This window comes from Musca autumnalis, unplaced genomic scaffold, assembly GCF_047663935.1.
Source record: "Musca autumnalis isolate F117 unplaced genomic scaffold, ASM4766393v1 scaffold_1, whole genome shotgun sequence".
NCBI lineage: Eukaryota > Metazoa > Arthropoda > Insecta > Diptera > Muscidae > Musca > Musca autumnalis.
The window spans coordinates 52,819,415-52,846,705 of NW_027411644.1; the positions used below are offsets into that span (position 1 = coordinate 52,819,415).

At 26.9% G+C, this 27,291-nt stretch overlaps 1 protein-coding gene across 1 annotated transcript in view; it reads right to left on the reverse strand.

The window, feature by feature from the left end:
* Positions 1-2,092: 2,092 nt before the first annotated feature.
* Hs6st (heparan sulfate 6-O-sulfotransferase) overlaps positions 2,093-27,291 on the reverse strand; it is a 278,735-nt gene continuing 253,536 nt past the window's right edge. Inside the window, exons 3-6 of the mRNA XM_073974201.1 lie at positions 8,811-9,236; positions 2,647-3,195; positions 2,396-2,580; positions 2,093-2,307 (exon numbers count right to left, since the gene is read on the reverse strand). Of these exons, the coding sequence (XP_073830302.1) occupies positions 2,172-2,307; positions 2,396-2,580; positions 2,647-3,195; positions 8,811-9,236 (1,296 nt within the window). The 3' untranslated portion in view covers positions 2,093-2,171. The remainder of the gene's footprint in view (positions 2,308-2,395; positions 2,581-2,646; positions 3,196-8,810; positions 9,237-27,291) is intronic.

Here is a 27,291-nt window from a genome sequence, read left to right on the forward strand (position 1 = left end):
AAATAGGTTGCTCCGTTTAAGACATATTGCTAGTACCATTTTAGCAAATATTTTTGATCATTAGTGGGGGAGGTACCGGGAGGACTGGAGCAATAAGTTCCGTCTTCGAACTTTATCTAAAATTCGCAGAAATATTACGTTATGCCATGTTTGGACGAATGCAGTGTCCAGTTCGAGAGTTGTGGTGCGCACTTGACACTACAAATGGTGGCCGTAGGGTTTTTTTAAGATTTTGTGCCGTTTTCTCAGGAAGTATGGAATTGCCCCTGAAAAGACTTGTACTGTCGTAATAGAAGTCCCGAGTACAATCTGTTGTAAAAAAAAATCAAAAAGGATTTGAGAGGAGGTTTTAAACTTTACTTTTCCGAAATTTTATGTGGGAGTTACTCGAAGGAGTGGACCGATATAGTCCATATACGAACCTAATCCATGTCTGGTAGAAATATTACTACTTGGAAATTATGGACTAGATCGGAATAACCGAGAGTTGTCGTGCTCAACAGAATTTGCGTAAAATGTTGGACATTGGTGAGGGAGGTACCCAAGGAAGTGGACCGATATAACTCATCTTCGAAGTTGATCTAAGTTCGGAGAAAATATTCAGCCTTATTTTGAACGAAAATTCCCCGTGAGTTTTGTCTTTCTGCCGTTTCAACTTAAGGGAGAGAGTGAAAAAACTCACAGGGAATTTAGGTTCAGAGTAGCCCCCATTAAGAAGGCGAAAAATTGGACCGAATCGGTTGATCCATTCGTGCGATACAGTCACGCAGATAGACAGACGGATGGACATGGCTTAATCGACTCTAAATTGTCTGAAATGGATTTTGTTCAAACTTACTTGGGGTCCAAAATCATTTTTTTTTGTGTGGAACATTTTGGTCGTATGGAAATATATACCCGTATATACTCTTTTCACCGTAAAAGCTAAACCGGCGTTTACAACACTATGCAACAAAATGGAGGTGAAAGTTGGGGATGGATGTCCTTGGTGAGCATACCAAAATCCCCGAAGGACAGATCCGCCGTGAGTCGAACTTTCGAGTTATGGCGTGATGAATATTTTGCTGGAGACCCTATAAGCCCTCAGGAATTAACGTTATATCTTTGTTCACTGTTGCTTTAGCTTATTTTTGAGATTACATGTCTTCAGTCATTTTATTATTTTCGTAGAACATTTCGATCTTCTAGTTCGCTTCCTTTAATGTCCTTTTCGTCCTTTATTTTAAGAGCCGCTATAAAAGTACCACAGTATGACGTTTTTCAGCTTCGAAATGTTCTGCAAAAATGTCGCTCAGAAAATTTTAAGTACGGCTCTCATTGACAACTAATCGATTTTGTCAGGTTTTCGTGGTCGTTTTGTGCATTTTTAAATAAGTATTGAGAAAAGTATAAATGTATTGATGCAAATGGTTTTGCTAACTTTACAATTGTCTGCCAAAAAATGTCAGTGTGTAAACACCAGTTAAGGGTATTTGCCTGGTATTGAATTATAGTATGGAGTGAAGTGGTTTTGTAAAAATGTGGTAAATGTTGATTATACACAATTCCAATTTCCCGTAGTGCATTTATTTCCAGTATGTCCTCCGGTTTTTTCTATGATTTGAAAGAAAACAAATGAGGATTTGTTAACAAAACACCTATTTTTTTTTTCAATCTAGGCAAAATTCTTTCTAAAATAAACAGGATTGATGTTAGTACCACTCCACTTTGTTCAATTCAAATCATAGAAAACAAAACCTTTAATTTGTATAAAAAAACAACTTACAAAAATGTGTGTGGTTGGCCTTCTTATGTGTCTTATTAAAACTAAATAACTTATAAATGCTTTGCTATGAGTTATTATCTGTCTGTGTGTGTGTGTCGCTGTGTTGTGTATTTGTTATGGAATACTACTTAATTCTAGCATAATTCCTTTTCTTCTTTGTTTTATAATTATTTATAATAATTTTTGGTTTTGTAACAAACGTGTTTTGTTTTCGATTTTTCTTAGACACTTTTTTCATTCCTTAATTCTCGGGAGGGGCGGTAGATGAGACAAGGGAGGTGTGGGAGATGGGGGAATAGCATAATGCTGTTAAATTGTATAAACAAATTCGGGCGAGGATTTATTGCTGCTACTTAACGACGACTATCCATCCATCCATTCAAATCGATCGATCGGTCGTTCACCTTCAGTGTTCTGTACTTACAGTCTCATCTATATTGCTGTCCCAATTGAATTCGGTAACACCTTGCTTGTAGTAAATATTGCCCAAATTGGCAAATCGTTTTTCAAAATCGTTGTCTCGAGCTTTTAAATGTTCGAATCTGAAACGAAGGAAGGTATGTAATATATTAAAAAATGTTTAAAAAAATGATGTTTGTTACAGTTTTTACTTATGACCATGGTGTTTACCTTTCGAATAATAAATTTTTGGCAAAAGCATATAATTCTATATCTAAACTATTTAATTCTTCTATTTTTCTTCTTTGATCCGGTCTCAGATTGTGTATGGCCGAAACGGATAAAGTGTTATTGTGCTGTTCAAATGGAATGGCGAAGCGTAAATTGAATGTCTCCTCAAATATGTACTGGGAGATCTGAAAATCAAACAAAAATAAAAACAACAATTAATAAAAAGAAACAGTAAATACTCCAAACCCTACCTTTTGATACTCCGTCAAACCAAAATATGCCATAGATGCCAAATTCCGCTTGGCACTGGCCAACATTACACGATCACGTTCATGGGCTGGCATTGCTGATTTATTATAACAGCCCACCAAGGCCAAATCGGCCAACATTCGTGTTTGACGATTTGTCGCCAGGTTGGATTCACATCCTGCAAATTGATCAATGGTAACATCCAACCAATCATCACCCTTATAACAGGGTGGCAATTCCTTTTGCGTTGCCTGCCTGCCCAGACACCAATGTCGTGAATTTTTCCATGTTGCGCCGCGTTTGACGTGGCGATATTCGGACATATAACGGGCCAGAGGTTCTCGTATCAGTGAAATATAGAAATATCTTCGTTTCGCTGATTCTCCTTCATTTTTATCCAGCACCTGATCGACACAACTTGTCAATTCTGTCCAATCGGCATGCAGGCCACATCTCCAACCGGTTGAGTAACGTGAAAATAGCCAATTTTCATTACGATGTGGACGGAAACAATAGCAACGTTTACGTTGGCGTTGACATTCGCAGGGTCGCTGGCGACAAAGAGAAAACAAAACAAAATATTAATATTTTATTTTACGTAAATATTTTATAAGGGTGGAGGTTAAAAATCCATCGAAAAAAATTCTCACTAAACCAAACCATATTTCTCGTCTTTCATTCCTTCTTCCAAGCTTCCAATTGATATTCCCACAACGTACCAGACTTCCAATGGTCTCTTAAAATGCCATTTAAAATCAAAGTATTTAAATTTCAATTTTATATTCAATTATAAAGGAATAAAAAATTATTCGCAGAATAATTTATTTGTCTCAGAGAAAAAGACGAGCTTTAACATGGTCAAGATTTTACGATGTGGCCATAATAAAAATAATTTTTGTTCTATAAACATATCACATTGTTTGGCTTATTAATATTCCAAACCATGATGACAGGTTATAAGCAACAACTTATCTTATTACTGGCGATTTTGGTAAAGGAAGGAATAGAAGAAAAAATAAAATAAATAAAGTGAAGTGAAGTGAAGGCAAGCAAAACACTACAATGACCGGATATGTGGGAAGGATACCCGAAATGGAGTCTTTACAGTATTTGTAGACGAACATAAGGGATTCTTTATAGACGAGCTGGAGGTGGTCTTTATAGACTCTCTAAACGAAGTCTTTATAGGCGAGCTAAAGGGAGTCTTAATTAACGAAAAGAAGGGACTCTTTATGAACAAACATAAGGGAGACTTTATAGATGAGCTGAAAAGAGTCTTTATAGACGAGTTGAGGGGGGCCTTTGGTCCAAAATTTGGCGTTAGTAATAGTTTGCCCTAACTAAGTTTAAGTATTGGTTCACTCCTTCAGATACCTCCCCCACAAAAGTTTGGATATATTCGGAAAAATTGTGCGCACGATAACCTTTGAAGCGACTAACCGATTTGGTCCATACTTTGCACATCTTGAATATTTTACCAGCCATAGATGAGATTCGAATATGGACTCTATCGGTCCACTCCCTCGGGTACATCCCAAACAAAAATTTCGGACAAGTTCATTTTAGCACCTCCTTTTCGTTTTAATAACCGATTTTGTCCATACTGTTCGTATCGTAATATCTCTACGGGACATAGATCACGTTCGAATATGGACTATATAAGTTCACTCCTTCGAGTACTTCCCACCCAAATTTGTAAAGAGTGCAGTTTAAGGCCTGATCTCAAATCGTTTTGCTTCTTTTTGTAACAACTTGTATTCGCTGCTTCCATTACGACAGTACACGCTTTTTTTAAGTGGGAAAGTCCATACTTTCTGAGAAAATAGTCCGAAAGTTTTAAAATACCCCTATGACACTATGTGTAGTGGCTGGAGCGCACGATAACTCTCGAATGGGTCAGCCGAATCGGTCCAAAAATTGGACTTAGAATCCTTTTGGTTTTTGTTGCAACAACTTGTATTCGCTTTCCCAATTACGACGGTACATGATTTTTCAGGGGCAAATCCTTATTTATCTCAGGAGGGATAATGGTCTAAAAGTTCCAAAAAAAGCCTGCCGGCACCAACTAAACTGGATAGTACGTAAGATAATCCTCGAATGGAGAAACAGATTTGGTCCAAACGTTATACATCGTATTATATAAACGTCAGAAATATTGTGTTTTACTTTTTTTTAGTTCCGAGGCTGAAGGTATATCTCTGTCGACCAAGTCGACTGATACTTTTTTACTTGTTAAAAAAAATATTTTTGTACAAATCGGGGATTTAAAAAAATGTCCACAAATCGTGGATTTTTTAAAAATATTTTTCTAAAAATCGTGGTTTTTTAAATAGTATTTTTCTAAATATCTTGGATTTCTTAAAGAATATTTTACACAAATCGTGGATTTTTTAAAAAATATTTTTCCATAAATCCTGGATTTTTTTAAAAAATATTTTTCCATAAATCGTGGATTTTTTAAAAAATATTTTTCCATAAATCGTGGATTTTTTAAAAAATATTTTTCCATAAATCGTGGATTTTTTAAAAAATATTTTTCCATATAGCGTAATTTTTTTTTTTAATTTTTTTTTTTTCAAAAAATCGTAGGTTCTTTTTAATATTTTTCTATAAATCGTGGATTTTTTAAAAAATATTTTTCCATAATTCGTTGATTTTTTAAAAAATATGTTTCCATAAATCGTGGATATTTTAACAAATATTTTTACACAAATCGTGGATTTTTTAAAAGATAAGTTTCCATACATCGTGGATTTTTTAAAAGATAAGTTTCCATACATCGTGGATTTTTTAAAAGATAAGTTTCCATACATCGTGGATTTTTTAAAAAATATTTTTCCTTAGCCATGGATTTTAAAAAATAATATTCCACAAATCCTTTTATTAAAAAGTATTACTCCACAAATCGTTAATTAAAAAAAATATTATTCCACAAATCGTTAATTTTTAAAAAAATATTATTCCACAAATCGTTAATTTTAAAAACTATTTTTCTACAAATGGTGGATTGAAAAAAGTATATATATTTCTACAAAAAATGGATTTAAAAAAAAAAATATTTTTCCACAAATTTTTAAAAAAAATATTTTTTTAACAAATCGTCGATTTTTAAATATATTTTTCCACATATCGTGGATTTTCTTAAATTACTTATATAATTTTTTCAGAAATCGTGAATTTTTTAAAAACTATTTTTACACAAATCGTGGATTTTTTAAAAAATATTTTTACACAAATCGTGGATTTTTTGCAAAATATTTTTACATAAATAGTGGATTTTTTACAAACTATTTTTACACAAATCGTGGATTTTTTGCAAAATATTTTTACATAAATCGTGGATTTTTTACAACCTATTTTTACACAAATCGTGAATTTTTTAAAAAATATTCTTACACAAATCGTGGATTTTTTAAAAAATATTTTTACACAAATTGTGGATTTTTTACAAAATATTTTTATACAAATCATGGATTTTTTAAAAATATTTTTACACAAATCGTGGATTTTTTAAAATTATTCATATATGTTTTAAAAATATTTTTTTCAGTAATCGTGGATTTAAAAAATTATTTTTTTTTTTCAGAAATCGTGGATTTAATTTTTTTTCAGATATCGTGAATTTTTTAAAAATTATTTTTTCAGATATCGTGGATTTTTAAAAAATTATTTTTTCAGAAATCGTGGATTTTTAAAAAATTATTTTTTCAGATATCGTGGATTTTTTAAAAATATTTTTTTCAGAAATCGTGGATTTTAATAAATGTTTTTTCAGAAATCTTGGATTTTTGTAAAAAATAATTTTCCACATGCAGTGGATTTTTTTAAAAATATTTTTTAAGAAATGGTGGATTTAAATAAAAATATTTTTTAAGAAATGGTGGATTTAAATAAAAATATTTTTTAAGAAATGGTGGATTTAAATAAAAATATTTTTTAAAAAACTGTGGATTTTTAAAAAAAATTTCCACAAATCATTGATTTTTAAAAAATATTTGTCAACAAATCGTCGATTTTTAAATATTTTTTTTTTAAGAAATCGTGAATTTTTTAAATTATATTTGTCCACATATCGTGGATTTTTTAAAATTATTTATATATTTATTATTTATATATTTATATAATATTTTTTAAAATATTTTTTTTCAGATATCGTGGATTTTTTAAAAAAATATATTTATTCAGAATTCGTTGATTTTTTAAAAAATATATTGCTACAAACAAATATTTTTTCACAAATCGTGGATTTAAAAAATTATTTTTTAGAAATCATGGATTTTTTTTACAATATTTTTTTTTTTGAAATCTTGAATTTTTTTTAAACAATTTTCTACAAATCGTGGATCTTTTAAAAATATTTTTTTCAGGAATCGTGGATTTTAATAAAAGTTTTTTTCAGAAATCTTGGATTTTTGTAAAATATATTTTTCCATTTGTTTAAAAATATTTTTTCAGAAATCGTGGATTTTTAAAAAAAAATATATTTTTCTACAAATCGTGGATTTTTTTTAAAAAAAAAAAAAAGTATTTTCCTACAAATCATGGATTTTCTTAAAAAAAATATTTTTCTACAAATCGTGAATTTTTTCAAAAAAAAAAAAAATTTTCTACAAATCTTGGATTTAAAAAAAAATATTTTTCATCCAAAATGTTGGAGGTCTAAAACTATCATTTCGATTCTGCACAAAGTGTATATATGTATGTATGTACCATCGTTAATCTAAAGGTATGAGTAGACAGCGGAATTTTATGCAACCCCTATTTTTGGTCCGATTCATGTCAAATTTTGGGACTGGGCATATTTTTGGCTCCCGATTAAATTGCAATCGAAACATATGACATGTGCAAAATTATGCAAAATGCATAAATTTTTGCATATGCAAAATTTTCTTATGCAACAAATATTTCAATAATAGGTACAAAAATGTTTGTATGTAAAATTTTCCTGTTTAAAATTCTTTTTAGACAAGTCAATCAAATAGAGAAATGTATAATCACAACCTCAACCTTCAAAATACCGAAAATCGGGAGGTATCGTTTTATGGGGGCTATATGAAGGCCTGAACCTAAACCGACAAATTTCAGGTGGATAGTTTTATACCCCCACGAAAAACTTAATACCAAATTTCACCCATTTCGGACTGATAATGAGGCCACAACCTTATAAATACCAGAAATCCGGAAGTACCGTTCTATGGGGCCTACATGAAGACGTGGACCTACACCGAAAAATTTCAGGTGGAAAGTTTTATTCCTCCAAGGAAGACTTAATACCAAATTTCAGCCATTTCGGAGGGATATTGAGGCCACAACCTTCAAAATACCAGAAATCCGGAGGTACCTTTCTATGAGGGCTATATGAACACGTGGACCTGTACCGACAAATTTCATATGGAACGTTTAATACCACAAATGAAGACCAAATACCAGATTTCAGCCATTTCGGAGGGATACTGAGGCCACAACCTTCAAAATACCAGAAATCCGGAGGTACCGTTCTATGGGGGCTATATGAAGGCGTGGACCTATACCGAGAAATTTCAGGTGGAAAGTTTTATACCCCCAACAAAGACTAAATACGAAATTTCAGTCATTTCGGTGGGATATTGAGGCCACAACTTTCAAAATACCGAAAATCGGGAGGTACCGTTCTATGTTGGCTATATGAAGACGAGGACCCATGCGGAAAAATTTCAGGTTTAAAGTTTCATACCCCTATCGAAGACTTAATACCACATTTCAGCCATTTTGGTGGGATTTTTAGACTACAAATCCTTGTATATATCTTTGCATATGGTTTTGCATATTCTCGTTTTATGCAAATATGTAAAAATAGGTCAAAATATGCACGATATGCAAAATATGCAAAAATTTCTGGGCCTTATTCGTTTTATTTTGTGATAAAACGAGTTTCTGTCTAATCAGATTTTCTCTACGACCATCCTAGCCATATATGCATTTGCATAGGATTCCGCTGTCTAGGTATGAGGATAATTTCCAATAAATCAAAATAAATTATTAATTCAACTCAGCCACAAATTTCATGAATGGTGAAGGTAATCAAATGTCCCTGGAAATACTTTACAAGCTAAACTTACTATCAAAACGGACACATCTACCTACAACAACAACAAATCAAATACGAATATTCAAAATTGCAACATACCTTTAAATCCAAATCATGCACTAAATGACGGCCAAATGATGTGCCACCCGTTTTTTGGATATGTAAAAATACCATCACATCATGACCATCCATGTCGAATTGAAAATCCTCATTGAGGACATCATCGTAACTGAGGCCAGGATTGGCTATAATTATATTATTCTGTTGAATGCTTTTCGTTGAGGCCAACGCTGATAGATGTTGTTGCTGTTGCGTTTGTGGTTGTGACTGTGGCTGGGACTGATGTTGTTGATGACCACGGGACGATGACAGCGACGATGATGACGACGACTGATGAACCATTAAGGCACCGGTTGATGAGGCTTGGGCAGCTGCAGCACCTAGTGCACCAGGCGGTGCTGCTATTTCATTGTATGGTGGTATATCCGGTTGTAAAATCATGCTACGTTTCGATAATGCACAGACCTGGAAAGAAGAAGAAAAAAAACAGGCATTTTATTATTGAATGTTGATATTGAAATTGGGTGTATTGATAAAAAAGTATTGCGAGATATTATGCTATTGAAATACAATATCCGTCCTCACTATGTTATTTTATTAACATTCATCCTCAACAATTAAAAATTGATAATGTTTTCGTAATGATAGCTGGATAGTGTGTTTTTGTTTTCAGAAATATTTTCAGCGGCTACATTTTATATAGCAAATTTTTTATAGCACAGTGCTTGTAAACCATTTAGAGCATAGATGAGCACAAGGGAGTCCTTATGCACAAGCACAAGGGAGATTTTATACGAGCATGAGGCAATTTTTATAGACAACTCCCATGGAGTCTTCATATACGATAAGAAGGCATCTCTATAGACGAGTACAAGGGAGCCTAATAGACGAGTACAAGGACGAGAAAAAGGGAAGCTTTATAGACGACCAAAAAGACGAGCAAAAAGGAGTCTTAATACATGAGCAAAAGAGATGGTTTAGAAACAACCACAAGGGAGCCTTAAATCAACAGAAACTCCTCGTGTCTCAGCATCCTGAAATAATGACACAAAAAATCCAAAAAAAAAAGTGAATTAAAAAAAATAATTTTTACACAAATCGAAAATTTCACAAATCATGGATTTTTTAAAAAATAAAAAAACCAAAATTGTAGTTTTAAAAAATAAATAAATTTCACAAATCGTCGATTAAATAAAACAAAATTCGTGAATTTTCAATCTTGGATTTTAAAAATAAAAATGTAACAAATCGTGGATTTTAAACATAAAAAATAAATCGATTTTAGATCGTCGATTTTAACTATAAAAAATCACAAATTGTGGATTAAAAAAAAAAAAAACACACAAATCGTGGATTTTAAAAATAAAAAAAAAAAATCATCACAAATCGTGAATTTAATAAAATCTCAAATCGTGGATTTTAAAAATAAAAAATATCACAAATCGTGAATGTTAAAAATAAAAAAATCACAAATCGTAGATTTTAAAAATAAAAAATCACAAATCGTAGATTTTAAAAATAAAAAATTACAAATCGTGAATTTAAAAAAAATCACAAATCGTGGATTAAAAAATAAAAAATGTAACATATCGTAAATAACTAAAAATAAAAAAATTACAAATCGTAAATTTAAAAAATAACAAAATTTTACAAATCGTTGAATTTAAACAAGTCGCGGGAGAGGTACTGGTTAAAAACATTGAGGAATGGACGGGACATGAAACCAACATACTAAATGCGACTAAAAATCGAGAGATTGCCTACAACTAGATAATATCTATATTTGAAATAAAAATAAAAATCACTAAACGTGAATTTTAAAAATATTTTTTTAATTCACGATTTGTTAAAAAATATTTTTAAAATTCACAAAAATTTTTACAAATCGAATAAAATAAAATGTGTTTTACAATTAGTGTATATTAAAGAATATTTTTAGTAATTGTGGATTTTTTTTTAATTTTTTTTTTTGAAATCGTTGATTTTTTTAAATATTTTTTTTAGAAATCGTGGATTTTTAATATTTTTTTTTTAGAAATCGTGGATTTTTAAAAAATCGTGGAATTACTAACTTTTTGCACAAGTCGTGGAATTTATTATTTTTTTTTTACAAAACGTGGAATTTATTAAAAACTACTTTTTTAAAAATCGTAGATTTTAAAAAAAAAAAAAACGTGGCGTGTTAGCGTTCAGAGCCAAACTCATAACTTTCAAAGGCAGCGCTAGGCGTTTGTCACGAAAGCACAACTAAATGGGAAAATCCTCAATGTTGTTGTAAAAAACAAAACAAAAATGCATTTGAAAGAGTTTGAAAAGTTCGAGAACAGCGAAGCCGCTCCACATCCGAATGTCTGACGAGCCTTTACCGAAGGCGAAACATGCATGTCACATAATGGTGGGTGTGTGGGTTCGACTCGCCGGCTTTCCTTTTTCACTTGCATTATAGATCATAAAGCTCGATTAAAAAATTAAAAAAAAAAATAAAATTTTAATACATCTTGGATTTTTTAATAATTATTTTTCACAAATCATGAGTTTTTTTTTAATTAATTTTTACATGTCGTTCTTTTTTAAAAGAATATATTTTTACTAATCGTGGATTTAAAAAAGTAGTTTGTTAGAAATCGTGGATTTAAAAATAGTTTTCTAGATACCGAGGATTTCTTAAAAAAGTTTTTTTAGAAATCGTGGATTTTTTAAAAATAGTTTATTTAGAAATCTTGGATTTTTTTTTTTAAATAGTTTTTTACAATTATGAGTTTTTTAAAAACATTTTTCTACATATAGTGGATTTGAAAAAATATAAATCGTTTTTTTTAAATAATATTTTTTTTTTAAATTTTGAATGTTTCAAAATAATATTTTTTATTAAATTGTTTATTTTTTGAAAATATTATTACAAATCGTTTTCTTTCCGCAAATCGGTGATTTTTTAAAAATCGTGCATATTTTTAAAAATATTTTCCTAAAAATCGTGGATTTAAAAAAATATTTTCCAACAAATCGGTGGTTCTTTCAAAAATCCTTCCCGCAAATCGTGGATTTTTTAAAAAATATTTTCCTAAAAATCGTGCATATTTTTAAAAATATTTTTCCAAAAATCGTGGTTATTTTTAAAAATAATTTCCTAAAAATCGTTTTTTTTTCAAAAATCCTTCCCGCAAATTGTGGATTTTTAAAAATCGTGCATATTTTTAAAAATATTTTCCTAAAAATCGTGGATTTTAAAAAATATTTTCCAACAAATCGGTGTTTTTTTCAAAAATCCTTCCCGCAAATCGTGGATTTTTTAAAAAATATTTTCCTAAAAATCGTGCACATTTTTAAAAATATTTTCCTAAAAATCGTGGATTTTAAAAAATATTTTCCAACAAATCGGTGTTTTTTTCAAAAATCCTTCCCGCAAATCGTGGATTTTTTAAAAAATATTTTCCTAAAAATCGTGGATATTTTTAAAAATATTTCCCAAAAATCGTGGATATTTTTAAAAATAATTTCCCAAATTCGGGGGGTTTTTTGAAAACTCCTTCCCACAAATCTTGGATTTTTTAACAAATATTTTTCCCAAAAATCGTGGATATTTTTAAAAATAATTTCCCAAAAAATCCTTTCCACAAATGAAAAATCCTTTCCACAAATCGTAGATTTTTTAAACAACATTTTCCCAAAAATCGTGGATATTTTAAGAATATTTTCCACAAAATCGTGGATATTTTTAAAAATATTTTCTCAAAAATCGAGGGTATTTTTAAAAATATTTTCCCAAATATCGTGGAATTTTGTTAAGAATAATTTCCCAAAAATCGTAGATATTTTTGAAACTAATTTCCCAAAAATCGTGGATTTAAAAAAAATATTTTCCAACAAATCGGTATTTTTTTCAAAAATGGTTGATATGTTTAAAAACGTTTTCCCTAAAATAGTGGCTATCTTTAAAAATAAAATTATGGATTAAAAAAATATTTTCCCAAAAATCGTTGCCAATTTTAAAAATATTTTCCCAAAAACTATGAATTTAAAAAAATATTTTTCCAAAAATCGTAGATTTAAAAAAATATTTTCTCAAAAATCAAGAATTAAAAAAAGTAAAAAAAAAAATCCTGAATTCAAAAAAAAATCGAAAAAATTTTTGGATTTTTGTGGTCAAGTCCATGCTTTTGAAATATATATTTTAAGCATCCCCAGCAAAAAACCATTCCCAAATAATGGGTTTTTATAGTACTTTTTGGTAATCGTAACTACTTACAAACCCCCCCTACCAACCCATTATTATAACAAGGGCATGCATGTCGCACTGAATAACTAGTTATTCTATGTCAACTAGAAGTTGAAAAATAAACTAAAAAATATGTTCTATTATTTAGAATAGTTGAGGTGGAACACAATACAGTTCATATTTTTATTTTATTTTGTTCTCTGCTGGATTCGATCATGAGATCTTCGGAATTGTAGACGAACACACTACACACAGTGATATGCGTACGAACATTAAGGGTTGTTTAAACGCCGACATGTACACCACCAGTTGTTTTTTATTTTGTCAATGAAAAACCAGCGTGCTAGCGGTGAACATTGAACACACAACCCTAGGATTCGTAGTTGGACACACACGCTCTGCGCCACCAATGAGTACGGTAACTTGTAAGTAGTGAAGTAAGTAGTTTTATCTCGTTACATTACATTGTAATGGGTTACATAATGGCTAACGGATCCGAATTTTTGCTGGGTCCAAACTACTATGACCTTTGTCATGCAAAGCATGCATCTAGCAGCAAAAACAATATATTTCCACAATATATAAATTGAATAACAGCAAATTATTCAATGAACAAAAAACAATAGCCTCGGAGAAAAAGACCGCCCACGACTACTACGTATGTTTGTATATCCTCCTCCTTCCCCTATAGTAATAATATTGGTAACATATTGCGGTTATTTTGTGCGGACATAACTGAACAAACTGCATAGGGAAACAAAAACTCTCAACCAATTTTCATGGTGCCGGCGTTGTCCTTTATTTTCACATTGTTCTGGGTTTTTTTATGCGGATCGACTTTAAATGGGTATTGTAAAGTACCTCATGTATGTGTGTTTGTATTATTTATATATCGACTATTTTGTTGTTACACCAATACTACTACTATTGCTGTTGCCGATACCATAGTTGGTTCGCTGGTACTTAATTGAATAAAAATATCATCAGTGGTGGTGGTATGGTGCACACACAATTGGTTTTGAATGAAAATTCAATTATAGTAGCCTTTGTTTCAACATCCTTTTCGAAAAACACAAATAAAAATACATCGAATAAATGAATCAATGAATGAATGCCTACTTTTGTGAAAAAACACACACACACACAAGCAACAAAGGTACCGACCAGGATATAGTTATGTAATTGCAGCAAATAATGTTTTTACATCAGGAAATAGATAATAGGATATGTACATTGTTCTTAAGTTGAAAACAACAAGATCTGAGTTGAATGCAGCAAAATTTTAACGAGTTGAATTTAACCGCAATGAAACATTTATGGAATAGCAATGAAAAAATTGTTAAAACTGCAGGTGTTTTGAAAAGTTAGTCCATTAAACAATTAGAAAAGAATAGACCAGTTTTGCCTCTACCTATGTCCCATGAATAGATTTCCAAAAATATTTTTCCACAAATCGTAGATTTTTTTAACCAATTTTACACAAATCGTGGATTTTTTTTAAAAATATTTTGGACAAATCGTGGATTTTTTAAAAATATTTTCGACAAATCGTGGATTTTTTAAAAATATTTTCGACAAATCGTGGATTTTTTAAAAATATTTTCCACAAATCGTGGATTTTTTAAAAATATTTTCGACAAATCGTGGATTTTTTAAAAATATTTTCGACAAATCGTGGATTTTTTAAAAATATTTTCGACAAATCGTGGATTTTTTAAAAATATTTTCGAAAAATCGTGGATTTTTTAAAAATATTTTCGACAAATCGTGGATTTTTTAAAAATATTTTCGACAAATTGTGGATTTTGTAAAAATATTTTCGACAAATCGTGGGTTTTTAAAAATATTTTCGACAAATTGTGGATTTTGTAAAAATATTTTCGACAAATCGTGGATTTTTTAAAAATATTTTCGTCAAATCGTGGATTTTTAAAAGATATTTTCGACAAATCGTGGATTTTTTAAAAATATTTTCCACAAATCGTGGATTTTTTAAAAATATTTTCGACAAATCGTGGATTTTTTAAAAATATTTTCCACAAATCGTGGATTTTTTAAAAATATTTTCGACAAATCGTGGATTTTTTAAAAATATTTTCGACAAATCGCGGATTTTTTAAAAATATTTTCCACAAATCGTGGATTTTTTAAAAATATTTTCGACAAATCGTGGATTTTTTAAAAATATTTTCGACAAATCGTGGATTTTTTAAAAATATTTTCGACAAATCGCGGATTTTTTAAAAATATTTTCCACAAATCGTGGATTTTTTAAAAATATTTTCGACAAATCGTGGATTTTTTAAAAATATTTTCGACAAATCGTGGATTTTTTAAAAATATTTTCGACAAATCTTGGATTTTTTAAAAATATTTTCGACAAATCGTGGATTTTTTTTTTAAAATATTTTCGACAAATCGTGGATTTTTTAAAAATATTTTCGACAAATCGTGGATTTTTAAAAGATATTTTTTTACATATCGTAGATTTAAAAAAAATATTTTTCCACAAATCCTGATTTTTTTTTTAAATATTTTTACACAAATCGTGGATTTTTTAAAAAAATATTTTTACATAAATCGTGGATTTTTTAAAAAATATTTTTACACAAATCGTGGATTTTTTAAAAAATATTTTTACACAAATCGTGGATTTTTTAAAAAATATTTTTACACAAATCGTAGATTTTTCAAAAAATATTTTTAAACAAATCGTGGATTTTTTAAAAAAGTATTTTTACACAAATCGTGGATTTTTTAAAAAATATTTTTACACAAATCGTGGATTTTTTAAAAAATATTTTTACACAAATCGTAGATTTTTCAAAAAATATTTTTAAACAAATCGTGGATTTTTTTTAAATGTATTTGTTTAAAAATATTTAAAAAATATTAAGTATTTAAAAAAAAAACACGATTTGCGTAAAAATATTTTTTAAAAAATCCACGATTTGCTTTTTTTAAATATTTTTACACAAAGCTTGGATTTTTTAAAATATAATTTTCCATGTGGATTTTTTCAATAGTATCCTTATATCTTAGATTTTTAAAAAAAAAATATTTGTCCACATATCTTAGATTTTTAAAAAATATTTTCCATATATCTTAGATTTTTAAAAGATATTCTTTCACAAATCCTAAATTTTTTAAAAAATATTTTCTACATGTCGTGCATTTTTTAAAAAATATTATTCCATATATCATAGATTTTTAAAAAAATATTTGTCCACATATCCTAGATTTTTATAAAATATTTCCACAAGTCGTGAATTTTTTAAAAATATTTTTCCACAAATCATGGATTTTTTAAAAAATATTTTTCCACAGGTCGTAAATTTTTTTAAAACATATTTTACCACAAATCGTAAATTTTTAAAAAATATTTTTCTACAAATCGTAAATTTTCTAAAAAAATATTTTCCACAAATCGTGAATCTTCTAAAAAAATATTTTTCCACAAAGCATTGATTTTTTCAGAAATATTTTAATACAAATCGTGAATTTTCTAAAAAAAATATTTTCCACAAATCGTGAATTTTCTAAAAAATATTTTTGCACAAATTATGGATTTTTTGAAAACAGTTTAACATAAATTTTAATTTTTATTTAAATTAAATAAAAAACTGTTTTCACAAAAATCGTGGATTTAAAAAAAAATATTTTCACATAATTCGTTTCAAAAACAAATCTTCTTTGCCTTTGAAATCTTCTTTGCCACCAAGTGTTGGGATGGATCTTCTTTATGCCTCCATTTAGAGCTTATTTCGAGCATAAAACCAATAACTATTTGTTCTACATTTATGTGTCAATATATAACTTTTTTATCTTCTCCCATCTTTGATTTCAGGAAAATAAAACAAAGCAAATAAAATTCTTTTTTTTTTCTTAATAAAAACAAGAACCACACCCGCACACCAATTACAGATTTGTAGAAACAATTTCAAGTTGGCATAAAAATCTATTTTTTAAATAAACAATTTTCATTTGCATTCTGGTTTTTAGTAAACAAAAAAATTACAATAAACACACAACAGAGAGCATACATAATAAATAAGGATAAAGGAACCAGCAAAAGGATTATTCAAATGGCTGGATTGTTTTTTCTGCTTCTTTGCAGAAACACACACAAACTAAATAGAAATAGAAACAAGCAAACTCGTACAGACAATAGCTCAAAGTAATAAAGGACAAATCTCGGATGACAAGAACAATCCAAACTAAACTTTTAAGGACACCAATTCACAAAAGGAGGGAGAACAAAAATGCCAGTGTGTTTTGTATATATCGATAGACAAGAGCATCGTAAAAAAAGGACACCGAAAAAGGTTAAGTATTCTGGTATGAAATGTATAAAACAATATGAAGGTGCTAAGTAAGTGGAATAGATGTATTTCAAAGAGTATATAAAATTTATAACCTGTCAGGTCATAAATCAAATAATTAAGCCCAAAGCATTCTTAAGGACAACTTCTACATCAATGTTTTAGAGAAAATGTCCTTTGTGATTTTTCGGAGAATATTTTATTATGGGTTTACAAAATCCTGTTAACTGCTGACAGGAAATTTATATTGTACACAGAGGAAATATTTTAGTAGACCTTTCTTAGGATGTAAACAATGGTTAAAGGACATTTAAATAAATAAGAAATACTCTTTTTTTCCAAATCGGACTTTTAATCTTATATTTTATACGAATACTTTTTTAAACCATATCTTTTTTAAAAATTGTGCATTAAAAAAAACATTTATTACAATTCATGAATTAAAACATAGTTTTCTACAAAACGTGAATTTAAACAAATATTGTTTAAAAAGCGTGGATTTTTTTAAAAAATATTTTTTCATATCGGGAACTTTTTAATTTTTTTTTCATATCGTAGGCTTTTTAAAAGATATTTTTTTATATCGTGGACTTTTTAAAACAATATTTTTTCATATCTTGGACTTTTTAAGAAATATTTTTTCTCATTAAAAACTATTTTTTCATAAAACATAGGTTTTCATATTGCGGACTTTCTAAAAATTATTTTTCATATCGTGGACTTATTAAAACATATGTTTAATATCGCGGACTTTCTAAAAAATATTTGTTCATATCGTGGCCTTTTTAAACATATTTTTCCATATAACGGACTTTTTGAAAAATATTTTTTAATATCATGTACTTTTTTAAAAAATGTTTGTTCATATCGTGGACTTTTTAAAAAATTCCTACACATCGCAGAATTTTTAAAAAATATTTTTTATACTTAGTAGATTTTTAAAACCATATCTTTTACACATCGTAGACTTAAAAAAATAACCTTTCACAAATCGTGGATTTTAAAAATATTTTTGTACAAATCGTGGATTTAAAAAAAAAAAATACAAATCGCGAATTTTTATTTTTTTTTTAAATCGTGGATTTTTAAAAGAACATTTTTTACAAATCATGAATTTTTTAATTTTTTTACAAATCGCGAATTTCTAATTTTTTCTTAAATCGTGGATTTAAAAAAAAAACATATTTTACAAATCATGAATTTTTTAATTTTTTTTTTACAAATAATTATCATTTTTTTTAAACACTTTTTTTTTTAAAAAATATTTTATTACAAATCGTAGATTTTTAAAAAAAAATAATTTTTCATCTTTGTGTTTATTTCAGCTTGAGTCCATATTTTGTTGTAATTCAATTGTTTGAATAACAACAAAATATTTTAAAGTGGATATGAAATTGATTAGTTGCGGGCGAAGGGTAGGGAATACTATAGTTTCAGTTGTCACCAAACAACTTCATCAGTTCCCTTATTCAAACAATTGAATTACAACAAAATATGGACTCAAGCTGAAATAAACACAAAGATGTAAAATTCTGCAGTCCAACAATAAAAAACGCCAACAACAATAATAGGCATCAGCACGGCCTTGTTGATCAATGCGTAATGCAAAAACAACTTTCTTGTTGTTTTTACCCCCGCTTATTGAAGCAACATTACTATGTTCGTATTCTTTGCGAAGCAAAGACGACATAAAAACAGTGGTGGATATGAAATTCTTTAGTTCGACTCAAATTGTAGGGTAAACAGCTTTAGGGCCATACAGCAAATTTCTCATTTTATTTAATTTGCTAGATGGCTTTATTGACCTGTTTATCGATACAGAGTCGGCGAAAAAGGGAACTGATGAAGTTGTTTGGTGACAACTGAAACTATAGTATTCCCTACCCTTCGCCCGCAACTAATCAATTTCATATCCACTTTAAAATAATTTGTTGTTATTCAAACAATTGAATTACAACAAAATATGGACTCAAGCTGAAATAAACACAAAGATGTAAAATTCTGCAGTCCAACAATAAAAAACGCCAACAAAATAATTTTTCATCACGGACTTTTTAAAAAGTATTTTTAAAAAATATTTTTTTTGCAAAACGTGGATTTTTTTAAATGTTTTTTTTTTTTACAAAAATCGTAGATTTGCTAAAAATGTTTTTTTTTTTTTTACAAATAGTATATTTTTTAAAATTTGAATTAAAAAATATTTTTTTAAAAATCCTGTATTTTATTTTTTTTAAATCGTGGATTTTTAAAAATAGTTTTTTTACAAATGCTGGATTTTTTAAAAATAGTTTTTTACAAAACGTGGATTTTTAAAAAAATGTTCACGAACTTTTTGAAAGGTATTTTTTACAAATTGTGGATTTAAAAAGCATTTTTTGCAAATCGCGGATTTGTTAAAAATTATTTTTTTTTTTCAAATCGCGGATTTGTTAAAAATTAATTTTTTTACAAATCTTGGATTTTTGTAAAAATCGTGAATTTTTTAAAAATATATTTTTGCAAATCGTGCTTTTTTTAAAAAATTTTTTTTTTAAATCCTGTATTTTTTAAAAATATATTTTTTAAAAATCTTTTAAAATTATTTTTTTAAAAAATCATATATTAAAAAAATATATATTTTTTCATTGTGGACTTTTTAAAAATAATATTTTTTTTAAAAGAATATTAAAGAATATTTTTTTACAAATCGTGGATTTTTTAAATAATATTTTTACAAATCGTGGATTTTTTAAATAATATTTTTTACAAACCGTAGATTTTTTAAATAATATTTTTTACAAACCGTAGATTTTTTAAATAATATTTTTACAAACCGTCGATTTTTTAAATAATACTTTTTACAAATGGTGGATTTTTTTACAAATTTAAAAAGTATTTTTTATCGTGAATTTTTTAATTTTTTTTAAATCGTGTATTTTTTAAAAATCATTTTTGTTCCAAATCGGGGATTTTTTAAAAATGTCTTTTACAAATCTTGGATTTGTTAAAAATTATTTTTGTTTTACAAATCTTGGATTTTAAATTATATTATAAATTGGGGATTTTTTAAAAAAAAAATTTCAAATCGTGGATTTTTTAAGAATATTTTTTTATAAATCATGGATTTTTTAAAAATATTTTTTTACAAATCCTGGATTTTTTAAAAAAGATTTTTTTACAAATCGTAAATTTTTAAAAAATATTCACGAACTTTTTAAAATTTATTTTTTTGCAAATGATGAATTCAAAAAATATTTTTTTACAAATCGCGGATTTGTTAAAAAATATTTTTTTGTTGTTTAAAAAATATTTTTTTGCAAATCGTGGATTTTTTAAAAATTTTTTTTTTTTGCAAATCGTGGTTTTTTTTTAAAAATTATTCTTTTTTAAATCCTGGAGTTTTTAAAAATATATTTTTCACAAACCATTTAAAATTATTTTTTTACAAGTCATTGATTTCGTAAAAGGTATTTTTCTACAAATCATAGATTTAAAAAAAATATGTTTTTAGAATATTAAAGAATATTTTTTTTACAAATCGTGTATTTTTTAAATAATGTCTTTTATATATCATGTCTCTTTTTAAATAATATCTGTTACAAGTCGTCGATTTTTTAAATAACATATTTTAAAAAATATATTTTCACAAATCGTGGATTTTTGAAAAAATATTTACATATTTAAGAAAATTTGAAGAAAATATTATATAATAAATTCAATTTTTTAAAAAATATATATTATTTAAAGAATCCATGATTTTTGAAAAAGAAAACATTACTTAAAAAATTCCAAATTAAACAAAGTTTCTAAAAAAATCCAAATTTAAAAAAAAAATATTTAAAACAATTACAAATCTTGGATTATTTAAATGATTTTTTTTTACAAATCATGGATTTTTGAAAAAAATAGATTTTTTACAAATCGTAAATAAAAAAAAATATCTTTTGAAAATCATGGATATTTTAAATAATATTTTTTATAAATCGTGGATTTTTTAAATAATACATTTTACAAATCGCGGATTTTGAATATAAAAAAAAATATTTAAAAAATGTAAGTAAATATTTATAGATATTAATAGATTCAAATTTTTAAAAAATATATATTATTTAAAAAATCCATGATTTTTGAAAACGAAAACATTATTAAAAAAATTCCAAATTTTTTAAAAAAAATATTTAAAAAATTCCAAATTAAAAAAAAAATATTTAAAAAAATTCAAATTTAAAAAAAAAATATTTAAGAAATTCCAAATTAAAAAAAATATTAAGGAATTCAAAATTTGTACAACATATTATTTTCTTTATAATGTATCATTTTTAAAAAAATATGCCTTAATAAATTCTCGACATGTCAGAAATTATTATTTAAAAAATATTATTATATTATTTAAAATAATATTTTAATTATTTAGAAATTCAAATTAAAAATCCAAAATTATTTAAAAATCCACTCATAAATTCAATGTTTTAAAAAATATATATTATTTAAAGAATCCATGATTTTTGAAAAAGAAAACATTACTTAAAAAAATTCCAAATTAAAAAAAGTTTCCAAAAAATTCCAAACTTAAAAAAAATATTTAAAAAAATTGCAAGTCTTGGATTTTTTAAATGATATTTTTTTACAAATCATGGATTTTTGAAAAAAATTATATTTTTTACAAATCGTGAATTTAAAAAAAAATATTTTTTATAAATCGTGGATTTTTTAAATAAAACATTTTACAAATCGTGGATTTTTGATAATAATAATTAAAAAATGTTGAAGAAAATATTTATTTAATAGATTCAAATTTTTAAAAATATATATTATTTTAAAAATCCATGATTTTTGAAAACGAAAACATCATTTAAAAAATTCATAATTTTTAAAAAAATATTTTAAAAATTCCAAATTTAAAAAAAATATATATAAAAAAATCAAATTTAAAAAAAAATTAAGAAACTCCAAATTAAAAAAAAATATATTAAGGAAATCAAAATTTGTACAACATGTTATTTTCTTTATAAAATGCATCATTTGAAAAAATATACCTCAACAAAATCACTACATGTCAAATTATTATTTAAAAAATTATATTATATTATTTAAAATAATAATATTATTTTAATTATTTAAAAATCCACTCTTGAACATCTGTTTTATTAAACAATTCTTTTCATGAAGCATTATTCTATTGAAACTAAATCCGATTTTCACATAGTTAAGCTTACGAAAGTGGAATACAACAACAATAATTACGTTTAAGATGATGATGATGACATTGTGGCACATAAAGGAGATTTGAATGGTTCGAAATCACACTCTGAAAATGAATAAGCAAAATCTGTATACATGTAGTCTTTTTGGTGTATGTGTGTATTTTTTATTCATAAAATCTACAAGCATTAATTTCATTGCTCTATCTTGCCCTTTGAGAAACGCTCATTCTTCTTGTCATGCTTTAAAGAAAAGTTTTTTTTGCTGGATATTATTGTACGAAAAGGGTCTTAGCCGAAAAAATCCTTTTATCATATCCATCTATTTTATCTATTTAATGATGAGCGAAGTATTAAGTAAAATTCTGCTATTGGTGGGGGATCAACTGAAGACCTTTAACAGGTTATGTATCGATAGAAGAATTTATGCAAACGTTGAAGGGCCTGCTGTCTATAGAAAACTTGTAAGGGAACTTCGTTCTATAGAAGACCTTTTTAAAGTATCCTATCAATGGAAAATGTTAATAAGGTCCTTTACCTACAGATTACCCTAGAAATTCTCGGGTTTTATAGGAAACCTACTTAAAATCATTAGAAGTTGTGTACCTACAAAGGTCCTCTAGAAAGTCTTCTAATTATAGACGACATTGAGAATGTCCCCCATTTGTTTTCTGTCCCCTTTAATTTAAAGATAAATTCCAAATCTGTGCTTTATTTCCTGTACTTAAAGTTTGCTACTCCCCATCAGCAAATGTGACAAAAGTGGCATCATAATTGCCTCACGGTTGCGTCCTCTTGTGTATAGCCATTTCATGGTGGTAGTAGTCGTTGTAGTGTCACAGCATCAGGACACTGTTAGCGTGAAATGTTATTATCTTTTGAAGTCATCTGCACCAGCCTCACTAACATCTATTCAAATGGTGAAATGACATTATTATAGCCGCCGTTGGGATACAATTCCATAAAAGGCCATATTGTAATCCATCCTCTGACAACCATCAACATGGTAAAAGCAAACAGGACAAGTGTAATCGAGCATGCCACCAAAAGAGTACCAAGAGATACGAGAAGGTGGGAGGAGAGAGGTGGAAATAGGAAGAATTGCCTTCGTTGTCTATGACATTTAAGTGTTCTCTGTTTAATTTCTATACAATTCTTTCTGGACTTAAATATGACAGCAATAATTCTTGCCAAAACTAAAAAGGGATTAGGAAAAGTTATTGCTAAATGTTTTTAAGGAAGTTTCGAAATAATTGCTATTTATTTGTTGCCTTGTAAGTCCAAGATAAAATATTATTTATAAAGGCCACGAAATGGGGGAAAATAAAAAGGCCACGATTCCTAAAAACAATTTTCTCTTTTCAAAAATCCGCGATATTTGTTAAAATATATACGATTTAAATTTTTTTAATCCCACGATTTCAAAAAAGTTATATTTATTACAAATTTTAGGATTTGATTTTTTTTAAACCCACGATTTGAAAAAAAATATTTATTAAATAATCCACGATTTAAAAAAAAAAAATAATAAAAAATCTATGATTTGAATTTTTTTCAAACCCACGACTTAAAAAAAATATTTATTTAAAAAATCCACGATTTAAAAAAAATTAAACATTTTAAGATTTGATTTTTTTGTAAATATTTATTAAAAAATGCACGATTTGAAGAAAATATTTATTAAAAAATGCACGATTTGAAGAAAATATTTATTAAAAAATCCACGATTTTAAAAAAATATTTATTAAAACATCCACGATTAAAAAAAAAAATATTTATTAAAAAATCCACGATTTGAAGAAAATATTTATTAAAAAATGCACGATTTGAAGAAAATATTTATTAAAAAATACACGATTTTAAAAAAATACAGTGCCCGAAATAAACATAGGTTCACATGTAAATTTCTAAATTATTCATAATTCAGACGAGTTTTATAGGATTTTATAATTTTGTATTATGGAGTTGGGCACTCCCCATGATATCAATATATCACTTATTTGTTTTTGCGACAAAATAAAAATTAGTAAAATTTAAACATTTTTTTCCTTATTTTTAGTGCGAAATAATGATAGGTTCAGGACAATTATTAGGGATTTACACGCATAAATTTGAGGAAAACTTTTTACAAATCGTTGTTTTTTTAGATCGCCGATGTCCAACGAGTAATTTAGTTTAGAAATTGTCCCCGAATTATTTTTAAAATGCAGCTTAATTCGTCACTTTAATGCAGTTTTCAAGGAACACATTTTTAACGTGGGAGAGGGGGTAAATCTGTGGTTGTCAGAGGCAAGGATCATTTCAATTTGCATGAAAAGAATAACAATCAAAAAACTAAATCCAGTTTTGTAAAAAGTTTCATAAATGGGTCGCCAATTTGAACGTCAAAAAAGCCTGGAGGGTTCTCCAACACCACTTTGCCTTCAAGAATCGCTAATTTTTCCCATTTATTCGAGTTAAAATAATTTTGCATCTCAAAACAACAGTCAACTTGATCTTCAGGTATCGAAAATGAGGTGTAAACAAACGTTAGTAAGCTCAAATCGACCTAGGAAGAACACAAAAATTGCCTAGTAAAACAGCAATCGAGCCTGAAGAAGAACTGACGTAGGTTTAAATAAAAATGTTTATGAAAAATGGATGGAAAATTGTTTGAGTAATAAAAAAATCCATCCTAGCCATTTTGCATGAGATTTCACATAAGTTTTAGTCGAAATCTGGCGGTTTTCTTTTTTTGGCTCGGTTGCAGTTTTACTTGGCAATTTTTGTATTCTTTCTAGGTCGATTTGAGCTTACTAACGTTTGTTTACATCGCATTTTCGATACCTGAAGATCAAGTTGACTGTTGTTTTGAGATGCAAAATTATTTTAACTCGAATAAATGGGAAAAATTAGCGATTCTTGAAGGCAAAGTGGTGTTGGAAAACCCTCCAGGCTTTTTTGACGTTCAAATTGGCGACCCATTTATGAAACTTTTTACAAAACTGGATTTAGTTTTTTGATTGTTACTCTTTTCATGCAAATTGAAATGATCCTTGCCTCTGACAACCACAGATTTACCCCCTCTCCCACGTTAATAATGTGATCCTTGAAAACTGCATTAAAGTGACGAACTAAGCTGCACTTTAAAAATTATTCGGGGACAATTTCTAAACTAAATTACTCGTTGGACATCGGCGATCTAAAAAAACAACGATTTGTAAAAAGTTTTCCTCAAATTTATGAGTGTAAATCCCTAATAATTGTCCTGAACCTATCATTATTTCGCACCAAAAAAAAGGGAAAATTTTTTTAATTTTTTATTTTGTCGCAAAACCAAATAATTGATATGTTGACATTATGGGGAGTGCCTAACTCTATAATACATAATTATAAAATCCTTTAGAAGTCATCTGAATTATGAAAAAATTAGAAATTTACATGTGAACCTATATTTATTTCGGGCACTGTATTTATTAAAAAATCCACGATTAAAAAAAAAATTTATTAAAAAATCCACGATTTGAAAAAAAAATATTAAAAAAATCCACGATTTGAAAAAAAATATTAAAAAAAATCCACGATTTGAAAAAAAAAATATTAAAAAAATCCACGATTTGAAAAAAATATTTATTAAAAAATCCACGATTTGAAAAAAAAATATTAAAATAATCCACGATTTGAAAAAAAAAATATTAAAAAAATCCACGATTTGAAAAAAATATTTATTAAAAAATCCACGGTTTGAAAAAATATTTATTAAAAAATCCACGATTTTAAAAAAATATTTATAAGAAATCCACGATTTGAAAAAAAATATTTATTAAAAAATCCACGATTTGAAAAAAATATTTATTAAAAAATACACTATTTTAAAAAAATATTTATTAAAAAATCCACGATTAAAAAAATATTTATTAAAAAATCCACGATTTGAAAAAAAATCCACGATTAAAAAAAAAAAATATTTATTAAAAAATCCACGATTTGAAAAAAAACTCCACGATTTCTCAAAATAGTTTATTAAAAAATCCACGATTTGAAAAAAAAAAAATATTAAAAAAATCCACGATTTGAAAAAAATATTAAAAAAAATCCACGATTTGAAAAAAAAATATTAAAAAAATCCATGATTTGAAAAAAATATTTATTAAAAAATCCACGATTTGAAAAAAAAATATTAAAATAATCCACGATTTGAAAAAAAAATATTAAAAAAATCCACGATTTGAAAAAAAAATTTATTAAAAAATCCGCAGTTTGAAAAAATATTTATTAAAAAAATCCACGATTTTAAAAAAATATTTATTTTTAAAAAAAAAAAAATATTTATTAAAAAATCCACGATTTGAAAAAAAAATCCACGATTAAAAAAATATTTATTAAAAAATCCACGATTTGAAAAAAAAATCCACGATTAAAAAAATATTTATTAAAAAATCCACGATTTGAAAAAAACAATCCACGATTTCTCAAAATAGTTTATTAAAAAATCCACGATTTGAAAAAAAAAATATTAAAAAAATCCACGATTTGAAAAAAATGTTTATTAAAAAATCCGCGATGTGAAAAAAATATTTATTAAAAAATCCACGATTTGAAAAAAATATTTATTAAAAAATCCACGATTTGAAAAAAATATGTATTAAAAAATCCACGATTTGAAAAAAATATTTATTAAAAATCCACGATTTGAAAAAAATATTTATTAAAAAAATCTACGATTTGAAAAAAAATATTTATAAAAAAATCCACGATTTGTGTGAAAAATATTCATTTAAATATCCACGATTTGAAAAAAATGTTTATTAAAAAAATCCACG